General features: G+C 43.2%; 1 protein-coding gene across 1 annotated transcript in view; it reads right to left on the reverse strand.

The window, feature by feature from the left end:
* The window catches only part of SRCIN1 (SRC kinase signaling inhibitor 1), a 299,672-nt gene that overhangs the window by 136,324 nt on the left and 142,824 nt on the right, over positions 1 to 20,524 (reverse strand). Inside the window, exons 3-4 of the mRNA XM_030221850.1 lie at positions 18,472 to 18,667; positions 16,424 to 16,622 (exon numbers count right to left, since the gene is read on the reverse strand). Coding sequence (XP_030077710.1) covers positions 16,424 to 16,622; positions 18,472 to 18,667 — 395 coding nt within the window. The remainder of the gene's footprint in view (positions 1 to 16,423; positions 16,623 to 18,471; positions 18,668 to 20,524) is intronic.

Here is a 20,524-nt window from a genome sequence, read left to right on the forward strand (position 1 = left end):
TACCAATGTATACCAAATTACAAGGGCAAATACCTGCATAGACCACCCCTTTACTTTTACAACTGGTAAATTGTCTTAGTATATACCTTATTCCAGAATTGCTGTCTACAGATTCTTTACATTGTAAGTTTACATGGCATAAAGGGATATTACTAAGATCCTGAAAAAAAACAAAGCACTATTCTTCAGCATTTGGGCCACTTTAACAACAGATGTCTCATTATTGCACATAAGAGAAGTTGCAATTTTACGTGATTATTTGGTTCCATCAGCTTTACCTATGATTAAAAAGAAGAGTCTCGACTGCCACGAGGACACTTCAAATGTGGGCCATTCCCTATATACCAAGTAAACTTACAATGTAAAAAATTTGTAGACAGCAATTCTGGAATAAGGTATATATTAAGAGAATTTACCAATTGTAAAAGTAAAGGGGTGGTCTATGCAGACATTTGCCATTATAATTTGGTATACATTGACAAGACATATCAATAGAAATCAAACAAAATAAAACATGGAAAAGAAAATAAGACTTCTATTGATATCCTTAAGAGTGGACTAACACGGCTACCACGCTCCTCTACTTAATTGACAAGACAAAAAGAGAATTCAACAAGAGACATATAGAGCATAGGAGTATGATTAACAGGATTACTGATAAACCTTTGATCTCACATTCTGTTGAAAAAGGACACTGTTTTGAGGACTATATATTTTTGGTGTTAACAAAACTTGAGATGACTTGGACAGGCGGTGACCTTGATTCCCTGTTAAGGCTGGAGCAAAGGCTGATTTAATTCAAAACAATGTGTCCAAAGAATCTTAATCAGGAACTGGACTTTTTCTTTTGGGCACCTTGGCACCCAATGCACGAGCTGCAGCTTTTCCTGCTATTGAGTTAGCAAATGCTGGTTCTGGCACTAAAGCCTGCTAGCTAAGTCTTCCATCTGGCTTCCATGGTACCCAGCTCCTCAGTGGGCCACCTCTGGCATGGCATTATGCCCTTCCTCTGACTCCTGGTCTGCAGAGTATAAACTGCAGTGTATGCACTGACAGTGGACACTTGCTGGTTGATACCCGACTTGTGTCCAGTACTGGTCAACAGACATTTCAGTAATTGTGCAATATGCATTATGCGTGAGTGCCTTCAGGGGAATGGGGTATTTTTGCAGGTGCTTCTTGCTAGATGTTAAAGGCCTCAGACAGCATAATGCATTCAGGTAGCAATATCAGGCTTACATCAGTAGTTACTGATCCCCTACCACTGGTACCATTCAAATGCTGTGTAATGATCTTTATGGCAACCTTCTCAAGGTATACCATGGAGCTGCAAAGTGGGGCAAGCATGATGATAGTATTCAGATGGTTATATGACTAACACTACTTGTGGTACAGGCCAGACACCATGAGGCAGCATGGGTCTAATGCATGCACAGGTTATGGGGCCCCACGGGACAGATTACCCAGAAGATGCCTGATGTTGGTGACTGTCCCCCCCCCCCCTTTTCTGTAAGCCACAAAGCTGTATATATCAACAGATGTATCTGATGATGTCTAGGTATGTGTGCCAACATTAAGGGTTGTAGCATTGTCCACTGTACCTGGCCATAATCTCCCACCCACCTGTGGAATGATGGCTGTACTCTGGTTGTTGGCCAGCTGCGAGCCAGGCCTTTCACCAGACTACAGTGGTGGAAATAAGTATTTGATCCCTTGCTGATTTTGTAAGTTTGCCCACTGACAAAGACATGAGCAGCCCATAATTGAAGGGTAGGTTATTGGTAACAGTGAGAGATAGCACATCACAAATTAAATCCGGAAAATCACATTGTGGAAAGTATATGAATTTATTTGCATTCTACAGAGGGAAATAAGTATTTAATCCCTCTGGCAAACAAGACCTAATACTTGGTGGCAAAACCCTTGTTGGCAAGCACAGCGGTCAGACGTCTTCTGTAGTTGATGATGAGGTTTGCACACATGTCAGGAGGAATTTTGGTCCACTCCTCTTTGCAGATCATCTCTAAATCATTAAGAGTTCTGGGCTGTCGCTTGGCAACTCGCAGCTTCAGCTCCCTCCATAAGTTTTCAATGGGATTAAGGTCTGGTGACTGGCTAGGCCACTCCATGACCCTAATGTGCTTCTTCCTGAGCCACTCCTTTGTTGCCTTGGCTGTATGTTTTGGGTCATTGTCGTGCTGGAAGACCCAGCCACGACCCATTTTTAAGGCCCTGGCGGAGGGAAGGAGGTTGTCACTCAGAATTGTACGGTACATGGCCCCATCCATTCTCCCATTGATGCGGTGAAGTAGTCCTGTGCCCTTAGCAGAGAAACACCCCCAAAACATAACATTTCCACCTCCATGCTTGACAGTGGGGACGGTGTTCTTTGGGTCATAGGCAGCATTTCTCTTCCTCCAAACACGGCGAGTTGAGTTCATGCCAAAGAGCTCAATTTTTGTCTCATCTGACCACAGCACCTTCTCCCAATCACTCTCGGCATCATCCAGGTGTTCACTGGCAAACTTCAGACGGGCCGTCACATGTGCCTTCCGGAGCAGGGGGACCTTGCGGGCACTGCAGGATTGCAATCCGTTATGTCGTAATGTGTTACCAATGGTTTTCGTGGTGACAGTGGTCCCAGCTGCCTTGAGATCATTGACAAGTTCCCCCCTTGTAGTTGTAGGCTGATTTCTAACCTTCCTCATGATCAAGGATACCCCACGAGGTGAGATTTTGCGTGGAGCCCCAGATCTTTGTCGATTGACAGTCATTTTGTACTTCTTCCATTTTCTTACTATGGCACCAACAGTTGTCTCCTTCTCGCCCAGCGTCTTACTGATGGTTTTGTAGCCCATTCCAGCCTTGTGCAGGTGTATGATCTTGTCCCTGACATCCTTAGACAGCTCCTTGCTCTTGGCCATTTTGTAGAGGTTAGAGTCTGACTGATTCACTGAGTCTGTGGACAGGTGTCTTTCATACAGGTGACCATTGCCGACAGCTGTCTGTCATGCAGGTAACGAGTTGATTTGGAGCATCTACCTGGTCTGTAGGGGCCAGATCTCTTACTGGTTGGTGGGGGATCAAATACTTATTTCCCTCTGCAGAATGCAAATAAATTCATATACTTTCCACAATGTGATTTTCCGGATTTAATTTGTGATGTGCTATCTCTCACTGTTACCAATAACCTACCCTTCAATTATGGGCTGCTCATGTCTTTGTCAGTGGGCAAACTTACAAAATCAGCAAGGGATCAAATACTTATTTCCACCACTGTATATTTTACCTCAGTGGTCCCCAACCCTACTACTACTACTTATTTCTATAGCGTTACAAGGCATATGCAGCGCTGTACACCATACACAAAAAGACAGTCCCTGCTCAAAGAGCTTACAATCTAGATAAGAAAGTTAAACAGACAGAACAATTAAGGGCAAGGGAATAAAGAGGTGAGGATAAAAGGCCAGGGCAAGTGAGTTAGGAGTCAAAAGCAGTGGTAAAGAGGTGGGCTTTGAGTTTGGACTTGAAAACGGCCAAAGACGGGGCTAGACGTACAGGCTCGGGAAGTCTATTCCAGGCTTGAGGTGCAGCAAGATAAAAGGAACAGAGTCTTGAATTAGCAGAAGAGGAGAAGGGGACAGATAAGAGAGATTTATCTACAGAATGGAGTACTCAAGTGGGGGTGTAGGGAGAGACAAGAGTGGAAAGGTACTGGGGAGCAGCAGAGTGAGTGCACTTATAGGTCAATAGGAGAAGTTTGAATTGAATACGGAACGGATAGGGAGCCAGTGAAGTGACTTAAGGAGAGGGCTGTTCTAGGAGGCATCCCAGCCAGTCAGGTTTTCAGGATATCCACAATGAGAGATTTGGCTGCAATGGAGGTAGTGCATGAAAATCTCTCATATGCTATTATGTTTTCCTGGACAAGTGCCACTGTGCTACAGTTCCATGTGTCAGAGATGTTCAGAAGCAACATTGCCAGGGCTGTATATAGCAAGCTGGCCAGCATACCAGTGCAGCGACACTTAAAGGCTATGTGGTGTTAGGTGGGGGGATATCAATGATGTCCCCAAGCAATGATTTGCCAATGGCAAAGGACACAAGAGACATAGTTGTGGTGGTTTGTCACTTGTGAGATTGTCCTGCATACGGGAATACATGATCAGGCTTCAGTATGCTGGAGGTCCGAGGTACCCATATGATATGCCAGTGATGAACCAGTTACAGGTGCCACCTAGGAGCCTAGTATGATGGGGATCCACACACATAAGGCCTAAAGAGGTGTAGCGGGGCCAGCAGACCTTTTTAAGCCTTCTACGCCTTGTAGCCACCTCTGCAGGAACCTGCTTCATGACATCACAGTATTGGACTGGAGCTGGGGGACCTAGGTTTGGGAGGATCCTGCTGTGTTAGCAAGGGAGAGACTTGTTTGGTTCTCTCAACGATATCACATACATTTATTTAAAAATGTTATACACCGCCGACTCCCTCATGTTTTGGCCTGGCAATGGGACCATTTTTTTTGTGGTGGTGGGGGAAGCATCCCTCCAAACCTGTGCTATAACTATGAAAGGGTGCAGCCTATTCATTTGAAAGTTTCATGGCCCCTGCTGTGGACAGTGCAAGATGTGAGGGCTAGATGCTTCAGAGGATTGAATAAGTGACTTTAGACCTCAAAATGGCTTGTACTTTCGGTGTGGGCTTATAGGCATGAGGGGCCTCGTCTTTGGGTGGCACTTAGGTCTCTGAGGTCTCATTCAACACAACAGTATGGCTGAGGTGTGGCCTAGAGGTTAGGGCAGTGGGCTCAACATGAGGGAACTGGGTTTGATTCCTACTGCAGCTCCTTATGATTCCTGATGCCTTTACCAGCCATAGTTTTTTTTTTTTAACTTATATTCTGCTTAAAGCTATGTGGTATGTAGCTATATATGACATGCTGGCCACTTTGATTTGGGCCACAGAAGGGTGCTAGGGCACATCCCATCCTCCTGCCCTTTCCATGTATTATCAATGGTTTAATGTTGGTTGCAACACATTGTTGTGTAGGTGGAGGATGTGGCTGCACTGTTGGAAGGAGACTGCATACACATTCATAGCTCCAGGAGATGGCTGTTCATGAGCTGCTAAGGTGTTGTTACTCACCTTCTATTTCCAGGCGCTGCCTGATGCACCTGAAAAGCAACCTAGTTTTGCACCATAGCCTCCTGAAGCGATGCCATGGCACCTCCACAAGTTTGAAAGGACAGGGTTCAGGTAGTGGGCCTTCTTATATTTATAGACCAGGTTCAGGAAAGCCATGCTTTGCTATGCTCCTCAGGCAAGCTGTGATAGAGATCTGCACTATGGCAAGGAGATGGAGATGTTCAGTACGCATGACATGTGGAACTTCTGAGTGCAATCTCTACACCATGCATACGTGAAAGAAGTGCCAAATGGACAAGGACACTCTGCTAAAACAGTTAAGAGAAGAAAGAGAAAAGCAGAAACCAGACCCTAGGACCAATGCAATAACAAAGCTAAAATAACCAGACAACAAAAGTAGAAAAAATAATTTTATTTTCTATTTATTGATTAGACTATGTCAGTTTTTAGAATGTGCATCTGCCAGAACTGGTTTTAGATATGGCTGGGTTTGCAAGAAAAACCTCATTAGCCTTCAACTTCCAGCATAACGGTGGCAAAACTCCAACTTAGAGATAGGCCACCTTTGGTGTCTCTGAACTCCCCTTTACTTTTGCTAGCGGGGATACCAAGCCCCGCCAGTCAAATAAATAGACTGCTACTGCTCTGGTTCCAGTTCTGAGCAGCATGTGCGAGAAGTCCCGGCCTGTTACTCAGAGCCAGAAACAAGCAGCAGGGAGCAGCGGAAGTCCATTTATTTGAGTGGCAAGGCTCAACCTCCCTACCAGCAAAGGTATGCCTCCCTGCATGGATGGGTGGAGGGAGAGAGGAATGCGTTGCCTAGCACACCTGCACAGAAAGGTGGGGTGGGGGGGGGGGGAAGAAATGCATTGCCCTCCGTCCACCCCTGCCCCCCACCCAAAAAAGTTTACACGGCTGGCTACACCCAGAGAGGGAGCCTACGGTTAAAAATTTCCCAGCAAGTGTACCTCTCTTTTCTCTCACTCCTGTTCTGTCTCTCCTTTGCAGGGCCAGCACCTCTCCCTCTTCCTTCTTCCCTGCAGGTCCTGGCACCTCTCTCCTTTCTTGTCCTTCTCCTCCCCCCCTCCAAAGTCCAGCACCTCTTTCCCTCTCTGTGCTCCCTCTCTTCCTCACTCCCCTCATTGGATCTTTTTCTTCCCTACCTGACCTCCCTGTCCAGCACATCTCTTCCTCCCTTCCCCCAACCCTGATGCAGCACCTCTCTCCCTCTCTTGCCACCGCCCCTTATACAGCATCTCTCCCTCCTTGTCCCTCCCCCACCCCTGATGTAGCATCTCTCCCCCTCCTGCAAAAGGGAAACAGAACAGGAATGAGGGAAGAGAGAAGAACAGTTGCTGAACCCCCGGGGGTGCAGATTTACACATTAAATTCAAGTTATGCTGCTTAGTTTTTAAAATACTATATAGAAATGTAGCTGAATTTCCCTCTTAATTGGTTTGTAGGGTGGATCTTTTGAGAGTCACAATTATGGTTGTCTACCATTACAATTTCCATCTGTAAAAGGTTTGAAGTATAAAGGAATACATCAAGGGGCTTATTGTTATTGTGCAGTTATTCGTCATAGCTCGTCTTACAATATTTTTTAGAAAGAACATGATTATTTGATAGTCTCTGAAATTGAGATGACATGTATGGAATGAACGAGATTCTAATGTTTACTTCTTTACATGTAACCCGCATTGAATATGAAAAGGGAGTTTGCGGGATATAAGATCCCAGAAGCATAGCATGCCAGAGGGAGAGGTGCTGGCATGTGACATGGGAGCATAGGGACACAGATGAGTTATGTTGGACAGGGAAATAGAGACACAGAGATAGAAGACACTCAAAATGGCAGGAAGAAAGGGGTGATGCTGGGTCAGATAGATAGGGATGCAGAGAAAGGAACTGTAAAATGGACAAGGAGACTCTGGCAAAACAGTTACGAGAAGAAAGTGGAAAGCAGAAACCAGAGACTGGGACCAATGCAATAAGAAAAATAAAATGATCAGACAACAAGGTAGAAAAAATAATTTTATTTTCTATTTATTGATTAGAATATGCCAGTTTTTGGAATCTCTATCTGCCAGAACTGGTTTTAGACATGGCCAGGTCCATGAGGAAACCTCAATTGGCCTTCAATCTCCAGCATAGTGGTGGTAAAACTCCAACTTTGAGCTGAGCCACTCTTGGAGTCTATCAACTCCCCTTGAGCTTTGCTGGCTGGGATACCGAGCCCCACCAGCCAAATAAATAGACTGCTGCTGCTCCTCACTGCTCGAGAATGTGCTAGAAGTCCTGGCATGCTGCTCAGAGCCAGAAACAGCTGAAGAAATCACATTTGTTTGGAATGATATGCCTCTGGAAAAACCATGTTGCTTTGGATCTTACTATCCACTGGACTATAAAAAGCTATCTTTTCCTTTAACAGCGTAATACAGTGAACGACAACAGATAAAGAACACGGCCTATCCAGTCTTCCTAGTAAGACGGTTGGTTAGGGTTGTAACTGCTGTGCAGTGCAGGTTACTTTCCCATGATTTCTTAGAAGTGCAAAGTAATTTCAAAGCTGTTTTAAGCTGGAGTACTCTATGCTTGGTTTCCATCCTCTTGGCTTTTAGGGTTCCAGAAAGTGGTGTGCTGGTAAATTTTTAACAACAGGCTCTTTCCCCGGTCCACCTCTGTGCTCACCCACCCAAATTGCAGAGCTGGCTATACCCAGGGAGAGAGCCTGGGCGGGGGGGGGGGGGGGGGGGGGGGGGGGGGGGGTAATGCATTACTCTCTCCAGGAAAAAAAAATGTAAATGCTCCCAGGATCCAATCTAATTCATGTTTTAATGTGGGATAAAATGCCACAAATAAATAAACAAACAGATAGAAACTCTGAACGTTGAGCACCTGATTCTCATAAGATGATGAATGTTTTAGAAGCCCTTTACCAGGAGAAAAAAAAATCTCTGCACCAATATAACAGGGTTAGGGTGTCCCTATAACCAGCCCCTCCAAATGACACACCGATTATGATTTATAAACAAATTAAGATGTGGGGAAATAGAATATTTGCATAGGTTGCTGAGTTAGCTTGAAAGAGCCTGTTTTAAAAAAGGTCCCTTAGATTCAAAACTATATAAAGAGGAAAGGCCCACTGAACTTTCTTTCTGAGAGAAGAGGACAATTCTCTGGTAAGTGAACACTATTTTGCTTTGTGCTTTGGGAACTTAAAGATTGGGGTTTAAAAGAGGAATTGTAGGTTAGGGATAGGCAGAATAAAAATAAAAAACAGCAAATTTTATCAACTAATCTCCATAGTCTTTCCCCCTTAGTTTTAAAACTTGAACTTTATACTACAGCATTAACAGATAGACTCTAGCAGGCACTGCAGGATCTAGTTTAGTATTAAGGGGGAATAAAAAGAGAGAGAGAGAGAGAGAGAGAGAGAGAGAAGCAAGCATTATTAACTAGTTACCATAGTGTACAACCCTTTTTCCATAGTTTTAAACTGAAATTCTCTCAAGAAATAAGCATTTTCCCCATAGTTTTAAACTGAAATCTTTTCTAGAGGTAGAAACTTAGCCAAAAACTCTTGTTATAAAAGGCAGTTATTTTCTGTTCTTTGCTTGCTGGAGAGGTAGCACGTCCAGTGACCTCAATTAGGTGTTAATTAAGGTATGGAGAAGCAGAATATTTGCATAGGTTGCTGAGTTAGCTTGAAAGAGCCTGCTTTAAAAAAGGCCTTTAGATTCAACTATATAAAGAATAAAGGTCCCACTGAACTTTCTTTCTGAGACATTCTGAGACAAGAGGATATTTCTCTGGTAAGTGAACACTATTTTGCTTTGTGCTTTGAGAACTTAAAGATTGGGGTTTAAAGGAGGAATTGTAGGTTAGTGATAGGCAGAATAAAAATATAAAACAGCAAATTTTATCAACTAATCTCCATAGACTTGTACCCTTAGTTTTAAGGGAATCTAGTTTAGTCTTCCCACCCACCCCTAAACAACTCTTCATTTATAGTCAGTTATTGTAATTAGGACAACAAGCAAGGAGTGCTCTTACAGAGTTTTAAATACATTTCATTACCATCTAAGAAGCAAACACTAAATAAATCACACAATATACCATATAAACTACAAGACATATTATGCTAATATCCTTAATACTTTAGCAAGTTTTAAATTATTGAAAAACTCAAAAATACTAAGATGGAGCCAGCAGTCCAGCAGCAAGAGGGGTGCTATCCAGTCTTTTGCACTGAATGTCACATGTATGATTATCTCCCAGTTGGTGAGAAGCTATATGTGTGTGCCCGATGCAAAGAGCTCCTAACTCTCAGAGAATGTGTCCGTTCTCTTGAGGCTAGAGTAGCAGACTTGGTGGAGCTGAGGGAGACAGAGAGGTACATAGAGGAGACCTGCAGGGATGCTGTAGAGAAGTCCCACCTCCAGTCTGGTAGCCCCTGTGCTACCTTGGAGGAGGGACGTCTCACAGAAGGAGAGCATCACACTGGTGAATTAGGAATTACTCCTGTAGCCAGCCAGGACCTGCCCACCAGGGGATGTACTATCCTCTCGCACCGAGGATATGTCTCCAAGTGCTGCCCAGGAGGGAAGGGTTAGGACAGCTGTTTTAGTTGGTGATTCGATCATTAGGCATATAGATAGCTGGGTGGCTGGTGGACGTGAGAATCGCATGGTGACTTGCCTGCTGTCACATTTGTGACTTTTTCTTGGTTTGTGCGCCTCTCGCCCTCTGGTGGCCAGAACCAGTGGCTGCCATAGACTTTCCAGACTCTCTTTTCCGGTCCGGTCAAGATATTTTAGCCCTCCAGTCTTGCTTGAAAGTTTAGCAGCTAGCCTTACCCTTAGCTGCCTTGGGATTGCTGCAGCTGAGCCTCAGCTGCTGATGGGCTTATTAGCCACCTGGAAACTGTCTGCTTGGCCTTTGCAATGCCAAAGGTCCAGGTTGGTGTGTGTGCTTAGTGCACTTCTGCCTTGTCTTGCTTAGCCTTTGTTCTTAGTTAGTGTCCCTAGTCTGTATTCCTTGCCTGTTTGAGTCTCCTGAATCCTGTCTTGAATCCAGTCCTGATTGCTTCTTCCCTGTCTGCTTTTGGCTTCCTTTACTTTCTGGTTGTGAATCTTAGGCAGAAAACTCAAATCCAGAACCTCTAGGGTAGCATTTTCTGAAGTGCTACCCGTTCCATGTGTGGGGCCCAAGAAACAGGCAGAGTTCCGGAGTCTCACTGCGTGGATGACACGATGGTGCAGGGAGGAGGGTTTTAGATTTGTTAGGAACTGGGCTACATTGTGGAGAAGGGGGAGCCTATTCCGAAACGTTGGGCTCCACCTTAACCAGGGTGGGATCAGGCTGCTGGCATCGGCATTTAAAAAGGAGATAGGGCAGCTTTTAAACTAGAAACGGAGGGAAGGCTGACAGTCGCTCAAAAGTGCATGGTTCAGGATAAGGTATCTTTCAAAGATATCACCAAAACAGGGAAGATAGGATATCCTGATAGTGAGGTTGCAAAAGAGACCATAATAGATCAGGTGTCCTTAAATAAAAATAAAGACAAAAGATTGCAAATTAATACTGTCAAGTACTGAGCATGATGTAAATAGGAACAAACAACACAGTTTGAAATGTCTATATGTGAATGCCAGGAGCCTAAGAAATAAGATGGGGGAATTAGAATATATTGCACTAAATGAAAAATTAGATATAACAAGAATCTCTGAGACCTGGTGGGAAGAGGATAACCAGTGGGACACTTTCATACCAGGGTACAAATTATATCGTAGTGATAGGGTGGATCGAATTGGTGGAAGGGTAGCATTGTATATTAAGGAGAGCCTTGACTCAAATAGATTGAAAATTCTGCAGGAAACAAAACACGTCATGGAGTCACTATGGATTGAAATTCCATGTGAAAAGGGGAAAAGGATAGTGATAGGAGTGTACTACTATCCGTCTGGCCAAGATGAACAGACTGATGCAGAAATGTTAAAGGATATTAGGGATGCAAATAAACTGGACAACACAATAATAATGGGTGATTTCAATTACCCCGATATTGACTGGGTAAATGTAACATCGGGGCATGCTAGGTAGGTAAAATTCCTTGACAAAATCAAGGACTGCTTTATGGAGCAGCTGGTACAGGAGCAGGCGAGATAAGGAAAGATTCTAGACCTAGTCCTTAGTGGAGCACATGATCTGGTGCAAGAGGTAATAGTGCTGGGGCCACTTGATAACAGTGATCATAATATGTTCGGATTTGATATTAGCTCTGACATAAGTATACATAGGAAATCAAACACGTTAGCGTTTAACTTTAAAAGAGGAGACAATGATAAAATGAGAAGAACGGTGAAAAAAAAAATGTAGAGGAGCGGCTACGAAGGTCAAAAATTTACATGAGGCGTGAATGCTGTTCAAAAACACCATCCTGGAAACCCAGGCCAAATATATTCCGCATATTAAAAAAGGAGGATGTCAGACCAAACTACAGCCGGCATGGCTAAAAAGTGTGGTGAAGGAATCTATTGGAGCTAAAAAAAAATCCTTCAGAAAATGGAAGAAGGAAGCGACTGAAAATAATAAGAAACAGCATAAGGAATGTCAAGTCAAATGCAAAGCGCTGATAAGGAAGGCTAGGAGGGACTTCGAAAACAAAATTGTGTTGGAGACAAAAACACATAGTAAAAAAATTAAAAGCAGGAAGCCAGCAAAATAATCGTTTGGACTGCGAGATGACAGAGGGGTAAAAGGGGCGGTCAGGTAAGACAAAGCCACAGCGGAGAGATTAAATGAATTCTTTGCTTTGGTCTTCACCGAGAAAGATTTGGGAGAGAAACCGGTGCTAGAAATGGTATTCGAAGCTGACGAGTCGCAGAAACTGAACAAATTCTCTATAAACCTGGAGGATGTAATGGGGCAGTTCTACAAACTGAAGAGTACCAAATCTCCTGGACCGCATGGTATTCATCCCAGAATACTGATAGAACTGAAAAATGAACTTGCGGAGCTATTGTTAGTAATATGTAATTTATCATTAAAATCGAGTGTGGTACCAGAAGATTGGAGGGTGGCCAATGTAACGCCAATTTTTAATAAAGGTTCCAGAGGAGATCTGGGAAATTATAGACCAGTGAGTCTGACGTTGGTGCCGGGCAAAATGGTAGAGACTATTATAAAGAACAAAATTACAGAACATATTCGAAAGAATGGATTAATGAGACAAAGCCAACATGGATTTAGTGAAGGGAATCTTGCCTCACCAATCTATTACATTTCTTTGAAGGAGTGAACAAACATGTGGATAAAGGTGAGCCAGTTGATATTATGTATCTGGATTTTCAGAAGGCGTTTGACAAAGTACCTCATGAAAGACTCCAGAGGAAATTGGAGAGTCATGGGATAGAAGGTAGTGTTCTATTGTGGATTAAAAACTGGTTAAAAGATAGAAAACAGAGAGTAGGGTTAAACGGTCAGTAATGAGACTGGGAGACTGGGCGCCTAAATGGCAGATGACGTTTAATTTGAGCAAATGGAAAGTGATGCGTGTGGGAAAGAGGAACCTGAATTATAGCTACGTCATGCAGGGTTCCACGGTAGGAATCACCGACCAAGAAAGGGATCTAGGTGTTGTCGTTGATGATACGTTGAAACCTTCTGCTCAGTGTGCTGCTGCGGCTAAGAAAGCAAACAGAATGTTAGGTATTATTAGGAAAGGAATGGAAAACAAAAATGAGGTTGTTATAATGCCTTTGTATCACTCCATGATGCGACCGCACCTCGAATATTGTGTTCAATTCTGGTCGCTGCATTTTGAAAAAAGATTGGGGTTTGATAAGGTAACATAGTAACATAGTAGATGACGGCAGAAAAAGACCTGCACGGTCCACCCAGTCTGCCCAACAAGATCAACTCACATGTGCCATTTTTTTGTGTAAACCTTACCTTGATTTGTACCTGTCTTTTTCAGGGCACAGACCGTATAAGTCTGCTCAGCACTATCCCCACCTCCCAACCACCAGCCCGGCCTCCCACCACTGGCTAAGCTTCTGGGGATCCTTTCCTTCTGAGCAGGATTCCTTTATGTTTATCCCATGCATGTTTGGATTCCATTACCGTTTTCCTCTCCACCACCTCCCACGGGAGGGCATTCCAAGCAACCACCACTCTCTCCGTGAAAAAATACTTCCTGACATTTTTCTTGAGTCAGCCCCCCTTCAATCTCATTTCATGTCCTCTAGTTCTACCGCCTTCCTCTCTCCGGAAAAGGTTCGTTTGCGGATTAATACCTTTCAAATATTTGAACGTCTGTATCATATCACCCTTGTTTCTCCTTTCCTCCAGGGTATGCATGTTCAGGTCAACAAGTCTCTCCTCACACGTCTTGCAACGCAAATCCCATACCATTCTCGTAGCTTTTCTTTGCACCGCTTCCATTTTTTTTTTAACATCCTTCGCAAGATATGGCCTCCAAAACTGAACACAATACTCCAGGTGGGGCCTCACCAACGTCTTATACAGGGGTATTAAAACCTCTTTTCTTCTGCTGGTCACACCTCTCTCTATACAGCCTAGCAATCTTCTAGCTATGGCCACCGCCTTGTCACACTGTTTCGTCGCCTTCAGGTCCTCAGATACTATCACCTCAAGATCCCTCTCCCCGTCTGTACCTATCAGACTCTCACCACCTAACACATACGTCTCCAGTGGATTTCTACTCCCTAAGTGCATCACTTTGCATTTCTTCGCATTGAATTTTAATTGCCAAACGTTAGACCATTCTTCTAGCTTCCGCAGATCTTTTTTCATGCTTTCCACTCCCTCCGGGGTGTCCACTCTGTTGCAAATCTTGGTGTCATCCGCAAAAAGGCAAACTTTACCTTGTAAGCCTTTGGCAATATCACTAACAAATATATTGAATAGAATCGGCCCCAGCACCGATCCCTGAGGCACTCCACTACTCACCTTTCCCTCCTCTGAGTGAACTCCATTTACCACCACCCTCTGGCGTCTGCCCATCAACCAGTTCCTAATCCAGTTCACCACTTCGGGTCCTATCTTCAGCCCGTCTAGTTTATTCAAGAGCCTCCTGTGGGGAACCGTGTCAAAAGCTTTGCTGAAATCTAAGTAGATTACGTCTATAGCACGTCCTTGATTTAATTCTCTGGTCACCCAGTCAAAGAATTCAATGATTCGTTTGGCACGATTTCCCTTTGGTAAAACCATGTTGTCTCGGATCTTACAACCTATTTGCTTCCAGGAAATTCACCATCCTTTCCTTCAGCATTGCTTCCATTACTTTTCCAATAATTGAAGTGAGGCTTACCGGCCTGTAATTTCCAGCTTCTTCCCTATCACAACTTTTGTGAAGAGGGACCACCTCCGCCGTTCTCCAATCCCACGGAACCTCTCCCGTCTCCAAGGATTTATTAAATAAATCTTTAAGAGGACCTACTAGAACCTATCTGAGCTCCCTCAATATCCTGGGGTGGATCCCATCCGGTCCCACTGCTTTGTCCACCTTTAGATTTTTAAGTTGTTCATACACACTCTCTTCCGTGAACAGTGCTATATCCACTCCATTCTCACATGTACTTTTGCCAGTCAATTGCGGTCCTGCTCCAGGATTTTCTTCTGTGAAAACAGAACAAAAGTATCTATTTAGCAAATTTGCTTTTTCTTCATCATTATTTACATAGCGGTTTGCAGCATCTTTCAGTCTCACAATTCCATTTTTAGTCTTCCTCCTTTCACTAATATACCTGAAGAAAGTTTTGTCACCCCTCCTTACATTTCTCGCCATTTGTTCTTCCGCTTGTGCTTTTGCCAGACGTATCTCTCTCTTGGCTTCTTTCAGTTTCATCCGGTATTTCTCCCCGTGTTCCTCTTCTTGAGTCTTTCTGTATTTCAGGAACGCCAACTCTTTAGCCTTTATTTTCTCAGCCACTTGTTTGGAGAGCCATATTGGTTTCCTTTTTCTCTTGCTTTTATTTACTCTCTTTACATAAAGGTTTGTGGCCCTATTTATAGCTTCTTTCAGCTTGGACCACTGTCCTTCCACTTCTTGTTCATCCTCCCATCCCATCAGCTCCTTCCCTCAGGTATTCCCCCATTTTAGCATGCTTGAAATCCAGGACTTTGATTTTTGAGTGGCTGCCCTCCACTTCAGCCGTGATGCAATGTGATCACAAAAATATGTGATACCATCTTGTTTGATATTATAAGAAAGTTGATGCACGGCTCCTGATGAAGCATGTAAAGTGAAATGGGTTTGGTTACCGTCGAGCCATAGCTAAATGCTCAACTACTTTTTATATATAAAATAAGATAACATTTGAGAATAAAGGAATATTTGGAATTTTAATACATCGTGTTGATTATTTAAACATTTACATTGGACTCTTCACTTGTTGATGTTCATCTTTGGAGTTACAGTCACAGTAGACTTCCTCTTTTTGTGATTACAATGTTTGAAAATACAACTTTTTTTTTTTTTAAACAGTATCCTCCCCACAGTCCAGTCCCCACCCCACTTCACCCACCCGACCCATTCCAGACTTACTCCCTGCTCCGCCGAGCTGTAGGGTTCCAGCAAATACCTCAAGGCATTCACCCTGATGGTCTAGTAGATTCTTCGGGGCAGGAAAGATCCCCCGTCTTTCCTGCCCACTGCTGGTGCTGACTCTCCCGCTGCTGCATCGCTCTGTATAATGGCTGCCGAGACTTACAAAGGCGGCCTGCAAGACTTCAGCGGAAGTCTCGTAAGAGCCGCTGTTGGAATTCTCGGCAGCCATTTTTGAAGAGCGATCTGGCAGCGGGAGGGTCAGCGCCGACAGCGGGCAAGGAAGACTAGGGATCTTTCCTGCCCTGAAGAATCCACTGGATCACCAGGGTGGCTGCCTTCTTCAGGTATGTGCTGGAGCCTGGGACCCTGTAGCTCGTTGGAGGGGGAGGGGGAGAGTCAGCTCGCCCTACCAGAACAACCAGCTTGCAAAATGCTAAAAAATTTAACAACTGGCTCTTGCGAGCCGGCTCCACCATACCATTGGTTCCAGAGTTCAGCACCATTTCAGCTTCCATCTTACCTACTTTACCAGTATGTAATTCACTTTGCACTACCAGTGAAAAGATATGAACAAATCCATTTAAATAAAAATAAGTTTAAAATATATGCACAATTTTTGACTGCAAGGATTCATTCAAAGCAAACTTATTCTAATGGCCTCTGCATCCTCAGGCATCTCAGCATTTGCCAATTCCTCACCTCACATCTTCCAGTTCATAGAAGACATTACGTGACTCATCCTTGATCAGTATGGCAGTATTTGGGGATTTCAGCATCCCCATAGTGAGTTTCTGAGGGAACATATGCACAATAAGGGCATGCAGTGTATCCATACTGCTGATCTCATGGGTAATATGCACACGCCTTGTCTCATCTCCAAACTGTAAAAAGAGGACCCCTGTAAGAAACATATGATAGCTGAGTCCAGTATGTGATAACAATCCAAAATGAACCATAACACCACCTTCACACTGAAGCAACTGTTGCTATCCCATAAATCACACATCTGGTGCACACCATAGGTGATGGAATGGAGGGGGCCCACATATGCCATAGCCCCCCCCCCAACCTTTTCCTTCACTCCTCCCTCCCTGGTCTCCAGCATTTCTCCCCTCCCCCAAGAATCCTTCTTCCTTCCACTTCCCCCGCAAGATGTTTCCTTCCTTACCTCCCTCCCCTGGGGTAGGAATGTTCCAATCACCATAATGCCAAAAGTATCTGGGTCGATGAATAAGATGGGGCCTTGAGCGTCTGTGCATGCTCAAGGCCTGCCAGCTCCTTCCCCCTCCAGGAGTCAGCAGGCCTTCACCATGTGCAGATGCTCAAGTCCCTGTTCCCACCGGTTGGCCCCAATACTTTTGGTGTTATGGTGATTGTCGCATCGCTGCTCCAGGGGAGGGAGATAAGGAAGAAACATATATATATATATATATACTAGAGACTGCAGAAGGGGGGTAGGAGAGAAATGATGGACATCATGGGGGGAAGGAGGGAAAGAAAGGGAATGAGAAAGATGCTGGATACTGTGGGGGGGGGGGGGGGTAGTGGGGTTGAGAGGTAAGGAAGGAGAGAGATGGTGTGGTAGGTAAGGGAAGGGGAAATGCTAGGGTTGGTGACAGAGTTGGGGATGGAGCTAGGGCACCCCCAAACAAAAAGGCACTGTCCATGGTGCACACAAGCATAATCTGGGTGGAACATTGGTGGACTCACACTTGTATATAACTTATACAATACTGCAAGTTCTGTGTATATCTCCAGCCTTTATGCGTGAGAACTCACAACAGCTCTATTGTATAAAGAATGCATGCAGATCATAACTTTGCCTCTGCTCTACCCAAACTACTCCCCCAGGAATGCTTCCATGCAGTTTGCATAAATATATGCATAATTTATGCTTGTTTACAGTGTGCTTTCTATAAAAGGCATTTTTCTGTGTGTAAAATGAGCTTTCAGTGTTAAAAAAACCCCTTTAACATTACCCCAATAATTTCATTTGCACAAGCAAACAGAACAGATGAAGTAAGAAATCAGCTCTAGATTAAAGATTAATTCTTTACAATAGCAAAAATATTATGAAAAAAGAAATAGTTAAGGACTTATTCAACATTTATACTCCATATTTTGCTACTATGAACATTTCTATAAGATGACTGCTTCTTTACTAACTTATTTGGTGATACCTGATTACACAGTATTGTGCATCACTATTGAAATTATATACAGTACTGTCTCGATTATCCGACTTTCACTAATCTGACCATTCGGCATATCAGACAGACCTCTGGTGACGTCATTGTGTTGCCGTTAAGAAGTGCGCAGGTTCTCTTCATGTTTTTCGCCTTCACACGCTGGTTACTGGTTAGTGTTAATAAACAATATTTTAAATACAGATACCTATGCCTGTTCTTTATGCATAAAGTATATTTCCTGTGCATTTTTTAAGGGGTTACCATTGTTTTCCATATTAGCTGACATTTCTCTTGGAACGGCTCGGTCCTGTTGTCAGATAATTGAGACTGTACTGTAAATCATTTTACAGTTTCCAATAACTGAAGAATAAGATGTGGTATTGGGAAGAAAATAGAATACAATCCATATGGTCTTTTCTATACTCAGCATTAGGCTGTAGAAGAAATAATGATGGTCCTCACTGACCGACTCCCACATCATCAAATCTGGCAGTCAATATGTGCAATGAAGAGCCCCCCTAGAGTACCGTAAAATGGTGTAAGATAAGGCATATATACCTGGAGAACGGAGTTTGGTTTGGCTGGTGGAACGGGATAGAGGCAGGCTCTGCCTGAAGCGGTTCATTCTGTTGAACCCAATAGGTAGCTCAGATTCCGACATGGTTTCAAGAGACTCAGCTGAAGCAAAGGAAAGCTTAGATGCCTGATCTGCTAGGCCAGGTTGGGAACCCTGGGAGTGTCTGGAGCTTCTTGTCTGGAAAAAAACCAAACAGTGATCAATGAATTAGAAGCTAATTAGAAACAACCCAATACTTTGCACCTCTAGTGCTTTAAGATGGATCCAACATAAATCAAGGATAATGCATCTAGTTTGCATAAAGTGGTCAACTGCTTGTGGCATTTTGTTTTCTGAAAAAAGATATCCGGAGATCCATAAAGATATAATTTAACATTTAGTTTGGAGTCCTCAGTGTCCAATCCCCTATCCAAATAGGAAAGGAATGGTTGTCACAAAGATACTAAAGAGTATCTACTCTAAAGAGTAAGTGTGCCCATGTGTACATCTGCATCGTCATAGGGTCTCTGATATGCTGCCCAATCACCACAACACAAGTGTTAAAAGTCAAATTGTGAAATCTCTAAATATATATGTGATAACTATGTCCTCCAAAATTCTCTCAAAATTTCAATCCGAAATGTCTGAAATTTTGAGAGATTTTTGGAGGACATAGTTATCACACATATATTTAGAGATTTCACAATTTGACTTTTAACACTTTACTTGTGTTGTGGTGATTGGGCAGCATATCGGAGACCCTATGACGATGCAGATGTACACATGGGCACACTTACTCTTTAGAGAACTGTGTTAAAATATATGGTCCCAGGGGTTAATCTTAGAGCTATATCTTTGTGACAACCATTCCTTTCCTATTTGGATGGGGGATTGGACACTGAGGGCTCCAAACAAACTATTAAATTATATCATTTTACGGACCTCCACATCTCTGCATTTGTGGATACTTCTCTTTTCTTGTTTGGCTACACCGGATTGGAGTTATCCTATTAGGATTTGTTTTAAATTTTATTTTGGTTTTCTGAAACTGTTCTAGATTTCATACATAGTTTTCTCAAAATTATTGTTCTAGACATTGTGCTATATCAGTGAAAGCTTTTATTTAGATCCTATATAGTATCAGTTCCAGACCTCTTTCTCCAAAGTTTCATTGGAAGGTTCTATATCTAGATCAGGGCATAGTGCCAGGCCATTCCAGATTGTAGGCATTTACCACAAAAATATCCTACAGTGGATCATAAATCGTAATAAAAATACCACATTTTCCCATACTCTCACCAATATGAACCACAAGTATTTTTTCAGGGTATGGAATTTTCATGGTTGCTGGTTAGCCTGTAGGTTTACATAACCTTAGCCCTCTGTTCTGCTCTCCATTTTTTTGACTGTCTTGAGACAAGCTCCTGGCACACACATTACAAGAGCGCTCTTCAGTAAAAATGAATGAAGATGGTAAATATCTTCACAGCTGACAATGAGATAAAATTGTGTATTTTTGGCTGCAACTATCAATACCATCGCCAAGGAAACTCTGCAGTGGTAACAACCGAGTAGGGTGATGCTGGTTAGCACAGCTGTTCAGAATCTGTGTAAGCTTATGAAACAAGACATCAACTTGTGCTCAAACCTGCCATGAAAATCCTCTGACGTACTGCAAATTTATATTTTCAGATAAGCCTCTATCACGGGAGGTACCAGGATAATGACAGTGGTGGTATTTTCATGAGAGAAAATGACATCCCAAAGTGTCTTGAACTTAGAAAATAAAAAAATAGTCAGCAAAGCAAAAATTAGCTGATATATAGGTATTAAGCCTACCTTTTGGTTTCTCTCATAACAGACACAATCCGAAATAGCAAATCAAGAAGTGTGAGAGTTTATCAAAATTCAGGTTACTTGAGGCTATTTATTTATTTATTTCTTAAAGAAAATACTGTACAGCAAGCAACAAACTTGGTAAATGGTTGAGAAAACTAAGAATACCTCAACAGGTCAGTGATGCAGAAATGTGAGGAGCCCTACATACTTTTGCAG

The sequence above is a fragment of the Microcaecilia unicolor genome, chromosome 12 (assembly GCF_901765095.1).
Source record: "Microcaecilia unicolor chromosome 12, aMicUni1.1, whole genome shotgun sequence".
NCBI classification, from domain to species: Eukaryota; Metazoa; Chordata; class Amphibia; order Gymnophiona; family Siphonopidae; genus Microcaecilia; species Microcaecilia unicolor.